This window comes from Chrysochloris asiatica, unplaced genomic scaffold (assembly GCF_000296735.1).
Source record: "Chrysochloris asiatica unplaced genomic scaffold, ChrAsi1.0 scaffold00348, whole genome shotgun sequence".
In the NCBI taxonomy this organism is placed as follows: Eukaryota; Metazoa; Chordata; class Mammalia; order Afrosoricida; family Chrysochloridae; genus Chrysochloris; species Chrysochloris asiatica.
The window spans coordinates 495,931-501,886 of NW_006408866.1; the positions used below are offsets into that span (position 1 = coordinate 495,931).

The 5,956-nt window shown below is 47.3% G+C and overlaps 1 protein-coding gene across 1 annotated transcript in view; it reads left to right on the forward strand.

Moving 5' to 3' along the window:
• Nucleotides 1–5,182: 5,182 nt before the first annotated feature.
• LOC102811094 (chromosome unknown open reading frame, human C16orf62) overlaps nt 5,183–5,956 on the forward strand; it is a 134,293-nt gene continuing 133,519 nt past the window's right edge. The window contains exon 1 of the mRNA XM_006875954.1: nt 5,183–5,208. Within this exon, the coding sequence (XP_006876016.1) occupies nt 5,192–5,208 (17 nt within the window). The 5' untranslated portion in view covers nt 5,183–5,191. The remainder of the gene's footprint in view (nt 5,209–5,956) is intronic.

A 5,956-nucleotide genomic window follows, 5' to 3' on the forward strand; every position in this document is an offset into this window, starting at 1 on the left:
TTTTTATATTTTAATTTTCACTAGTTTTGCTTCTAGGCAAAAGGCAAAATAAACTTTTCATCTTAAAAGAAATCTGGTTTGATCTTTATTTACCAAGGAAAGGACTACTAAAGGATAGTTATTTGAAAAGTATCTGGCCAAACCATAAATACTGTAATGCTATTTTTTACAATTAAAAGTCTCATAAAAAGTATATCCCATTATTAATATAGACCCTATACCTGCTTCTCATGAGTCCTGGTATGGCGCTGTAGGATAAGCATTGGACAGCGAACTGCAAGTTCAGTGGTTTAAAGCGACCAGCTGTTCCTCGGAAACTAGATATAAGGATGCTGTGAGTTGAAACTAAGTTGATGACATGTAACAGCAGCAGCTTCCTTGCGCCTCAGGAGCACAGTGGCTCGGTATGGTAAACACGGGACCACCAACCACAAGCTGCCCCGTGGGAGACAGGAGGCTTTCCATTCTGACTGAGATTTGCCGTTTCAGAAACCCTATACAGAGTGGTTATGTGTTGGAATTGACTAGACGGCAACTTAATGACAACCAGCAACTTGGTGAGTGGTGGTTCTGTGCCGTGGAGTTGGTTCCGACTCACAACGACCCTGGATAGGGTTTCCAAGGCTGTAAATCTTTATGGGAGCAGAAAACCCCATCTTTCTCCCACAGAACCACGGGTAGTTTTGAACTGCTGACCCTGAGATTAGCAGCCCGATTCGTAACCACTATGCTACCAGAGCTCCTTACCAACAAACTAGGGTGGGGAAAACTCCCTTAGTCATGAACATTTTTCATAAGTTTCAACAAATTATTCCAGAACTATTTCCATTGTGTGTTAAGTGCCATCGAGTCAGTTCCAACTCATAGAGACCCTGTATTGGGTTTCTGAGGAGTGGCTGGTGGGTTTGAACTGCTGACCTTTTGGTTAGCAGTCCAGTGCTTATCCTACCGCACCACACCAGGACAACATTGTCTGTCAAGTGCCATCGAGTCAATTCCTGCACAGGGTCTCCAGGGAGCAACTGGTTTGAACCGCAGACCTTGTGGTTCACAATCCAGGGCTTATCCTACAGCACCATAGCAGGAATACAGTAGTTTAGTGCTTTGCAGCTAACTGTAAGGTCAGTGGTTTGAACCTATAAGCTGCTCTGCAGGAGACTGATGTGGCAGTCTGCGTCTGTAACAATTACAGCCTTGGAGACCCTACAGGACAGTTCTCTCTGTCCTATAGAGTTGCCAGAGTCGAAATCGACTGGAGGGCAACCACTTAGTTGTCATGTGATAAGCAGGTTTTGGTAAGTGTGGCTGAACATGCTTAAGACCCTTTACTGCCTCCCGGTGTCATCAAGCATTCCTGCACCACCCACAACTGCTACAGCACCTTATGTATCAAGGGACTACCAGCAGCACCCACCTCCCAGCTGGTTAGAAAGGCAGACTTTGGGGCATCACCCAGATGTGCTGAATAGAATCTGAATTTTCCCATGATCCCCAGGTGAGACTTCAGCACCATCCAGCATGAGAAAGCTGCTTCCTGGCATACTGTGTTGTCATGGAGAGAAAAGATCTGAAAACTAAAGATCACAGAAGCTTCGATGTGATTATTTTGGTTGCCTGATATATGGAGTCCTGGTGTGGTGCTGTGGGTTAGTGTGCTAGACCGCAAGATCGGTTTGAATTACAAAATTGGTGGTTCAAGCTTACCAGCCGCTCCTTGAAAACCCTGTACAGGATCGCTATGGGTCGAAACCAACTCGATGGCACTTAACAACCACAAGAATACACAGCTGCAAATAAAACTGAGCGCTTGGAGTCCTGGACTGCTCACTGTAAGGTTGGCGACTCAAACCCACCAGCTGCTCCTTGGAAACCTTATACAGGGTCACTGAATTGGAACTGACTCGAGGGCCCTTAACAACGCTGAGTCCTAAAGGAGCCTCGGTACATCTGTGAGTTAGGTGTTAGGTTGCTAACCACAGGTGGGTAATTCAAACCTACCAGCTGCTCCAAGCAGGACTGGAAACTGAATGACAGTGGGTTGGGTTTGGTATTTAGTGCTGGCCATATGCTGTTGACGTTGTTAAGTGCCGTCGAGTTGAGTAGGTTCCGACCCACAGCAACACCATATAGGGTTTCTGCCATCTGCTAGTAGGCATTTTATATTCATCTCCCTTCACCTTTAAAATGATCTTCATTTAACTGATGAAACAAGACTAAACCACAAATTGCCACAGAGGGTGGAGAGGACACACCTGAAAGTTTCAACCTTTTCCAGAGGGGCTTGAAAAAGTGATTTTGTGTGTATTCCAAGAAGACACTGACTGTGAAAGTGAAAGGGGGTGTTGTTGCTGTAATGAACCAACAGCCTCCCTCATTAGCCCCTGGCTAGAAGCCTGGAGTTCAAATACCAGTTCACAGACTCACTGTTAGCCTTGGGGCAAGTCACCTCAGATCTTGAAGTTCCGTATTTCATAATAGGTGATAAATTCACTACCATGAGTGCTGCACAACTCACAGTGGCTCTCTATAGGGTTTCTGAGGAGGGACTGGTGGGTTTGAACCTCTTACCTTGCTGTTAGCAGTCTAGTGCTTATCCTGCAACACCACAGCAGGACTCCCAGTGAACATTCTTTTTTTTTTAAGGCAGGGAAACGAGGAGCACACACAAGTTCTGTGGTCGAAATAAAACATACAGGGTATCTCATGACTTCAGCTCCAGGCAGTTCACCTTGGATTCACAGGCTGAAAAAACGACATGGTGTGTCAAGAAGGGGATTTTTACCACTTTATTGTCTCCCAAGGCAGTCAGTTGTATGAGGTACATTAGGCACTGTTTTGGGAACATGCAAGTTCCTGGTACATTTCCACAGCATCCCACCATCTACCAATTATCTTCTGCGAAGAGGTCTGTGCGAGCATTTGGTTAGTAAATTGCATTTAAATGCCACAACAGTGGATGGAGACTGGCATAGTATGATACCAATACAACATGCAAACAGTGTGCTAAGAGCAACTCTCCAACCACGACCTCGGGCAGCCCACCACTCCCCCAGGGGGTTCAAGTATAAGGCTTAAGTAGCTTGAGCTTCATACTGTAAATCCTTTAAAGCTGAACACTGGGAAGGATCAGGACTAGAGATGTAACATTCAGTGTGAAGGAGGGGAAACAGTTTTGGACTGTAATAGTTATTAGTTATTAAGTGCCTTTGAGTCAATTCTGACTCAGCGATCCTGTACAGAGTTTCCAAGGAGCAGCTGGTGGATTTGAACTGCTGACCTTGTGGTTCACAGTCCAGTGATGATCTACAGCGCCACTAAAGTCATGTGCTTCTGTAAGACCATGTTCCTCATTCTGGTAACTTTCCTGGTTAAGAGGGAAATTGCCCAATAGGCAGTGGTGAGCACAGGCAGTTGAAAGGATTTGCAATATGAAGTATGTATAGTGAGGACCTGCAATTCTTGTTCAGTAACTGTAACACCATTTGAGGGAAAAGAATCTCAAAGGGGTAAACCACCAACGGGCTCTCTTTGCGAGGACAGTCTTTAAATATATTACAATTAGAAGGCCCTGCTGGCAAAGTTTTTACAACCCATCCAGGAATATATGTAGTTCCCCAACTGTACCTACCAGTACAATTATAGGATAGGTAAGTCCAATCTGGGCAAATCTGCTTGAACGCCTCTTCAAAGTGTTCAAGAGCAAAGATGTCAATCTGAGGACTAAGGTGTGCCTGAAGCCCTGAAGCAAGCCATGGGATTTTTAATAACCTCAGATGCATGTGAAAGAAAGTTGGATGGTGAATAAGGAAGATCATAGAAGAATTAATGCATCTGAGTTACGGTGTTGGAGGAGAATATTGAAAGTATCCTGGGCTGCCAAAAGAACAGTGTGTTGGAAGAAATGCAGCCAGAGTGCTTTATCAGGTGAAGAAATGCAGCCAGAATGCTCCTTGGAGGCCAGGATGGCCAGACTTAGTCTCTCATACTTCAGACATGTTATCAGGAGGGACCAGTCCCTGGAGAAGGACATCATGTTTGCAATTTGTTGCTTAACAGGTCATGGTCCAAAAGGGCAGCTGGTCAGACAAGCGTCTCCCAAGGAGAATCAGTGCCACACAGGCAGGAGAACAAGCCAACTGTTAGCTAAACACTCAGGAAGACGGGCCACAGGGGCATATTGGGTAAAGCAGATGGGGCACACTGATCCATCCGGGAACATGAAAGTTCCTGGTACATTTTCACTACATGTAGGGACATACTAATTTTGGGGTACGGAATGATATGCTAATTATTTCCAACGCATAGGGACCCTCCCTGTATAGGGTTTCCTAGGGGTGGGTGAGCTTGAACTGCTGACGTTGCAGTTCAAACCGACTTTGCAGTCCAGCTCATTAACCCACAGCGCCACACCAGGACTCCAGGAGAACTGCTTGATTTTTCTAATATGTACAGACTATGTGTGAGAATGACTATTAAGGGTGTGGGATAATGTTGCAAGGAACAAACAACTGGATCAGCCTGAGTTTACTGTTATAGCCCAAGTTAGCAATTGAGTCTGTTTCGACTTTTTGACCCACTTGTTAGGAGTCCTGGTGTGGCGCAGTGGGTTAATGAGCCAGACTGCAAGGTCAGCGGTTCAAGCTCTTTGGAAACCCTATGCAGGGTCGCTATAGGTGGAAACCGACTCAAGGCACTTCACAAACTTGTGGTTAGCCGTCAGTGCTGACCCTACAGCGCCACACCAACTGTCAGGTAACCCTGGGAGAAGGATTCCGATGTGCCCACCTTTTCTCAGAGGGGAAAGCAGTGGCTTGCCCAAGCCAAACTTCAAGGCGGTTAGCTGAATCCGAGACCCTTTTCCCGCCCACATCTTTTTACATCTTCTCTCCGCCTGTGTCTAGAATCTTCTCCGCCCCTAGAGGGCGCAGGCGATTAAACTGTTCCTTACGATCATGGCGCTTGAAGGCTCCAGGCACTGCTTCCGGGGCTGACGACTACCCCTAACAATCATGGCGTTGGGAGCCGATAAGGCGCCGCTCGTCGGGCCAAGCGGCTGCCCCTCACAACCATGGCGACGCCAGAACGGCCCGGCTCGGGTGGAAGCCTGCCCTTCACAAACATGGCGGACGGGGCGGGGCTTGCATTAGAGAAAAGGGCGGTGGTCACGGCCCGTCGTCATGTGACCGGGAAGATGGCTGTCTTTCCTTGGTAAGGAAGAAGTGGGTTGCTTTGGGCAGGGGCTGTTCATGGTTGTCTTGCGTATGTCTCTGTTTCCGTGTGTGTGTATGAGCATGATTTGCGCTCTCTCTCGGGTTCTGGTGCAGTTTTCCACCCCAATTCCGCACTGTGTTGACCACTACCACCAGCTTGTCAACCACCACCCCAGAGCCAGATGGGTGGGTTCTTGTCTGCCACGAATCCTTTTCCATTCATTCTTCAAACAGAAGTCAAGGTTTAGACTTCTGCTTTCTCAGTGGAAGTTGGTTTGTGGTCTGGAGGGCATTGGACGAAAAGAGGTGGACCCAGCCCGAGAAATCTGGCAGTTTAGCCTATTACAGGGTTACTCAGTTCAAAGGAGCCCCATGGGGGCTGCAGGGTAAGCACTGGGCTGCTAGCCACAAGGTCAGCAGTTCAAACCCACCAGTTGCCCCAGGTGAGAAAGATGAGGCTTTCTACTCCCGTAAAGATTTACAGCCTCGAAGACCCTGTGAGTGGACTAGACTCAAGAGTAGTGGACTTGGTGCAGTTCACCTGGAGGAGACTTGCTTTTCTCACCTGTAAAATGGCCACCCATTTACATTGTACACAGCCCTGCGCTATGCAGTATCTCTCAGTCGTACTTGGCCTCAAGGAGCAGACAGTCTAATAGAGTTGTTATTAGGTGCCGAGTCAGTACCAACTCATAGCGACCTTATGCACAGCAGAACGAAACACTGCCCGATCCTGGGCCAACCTC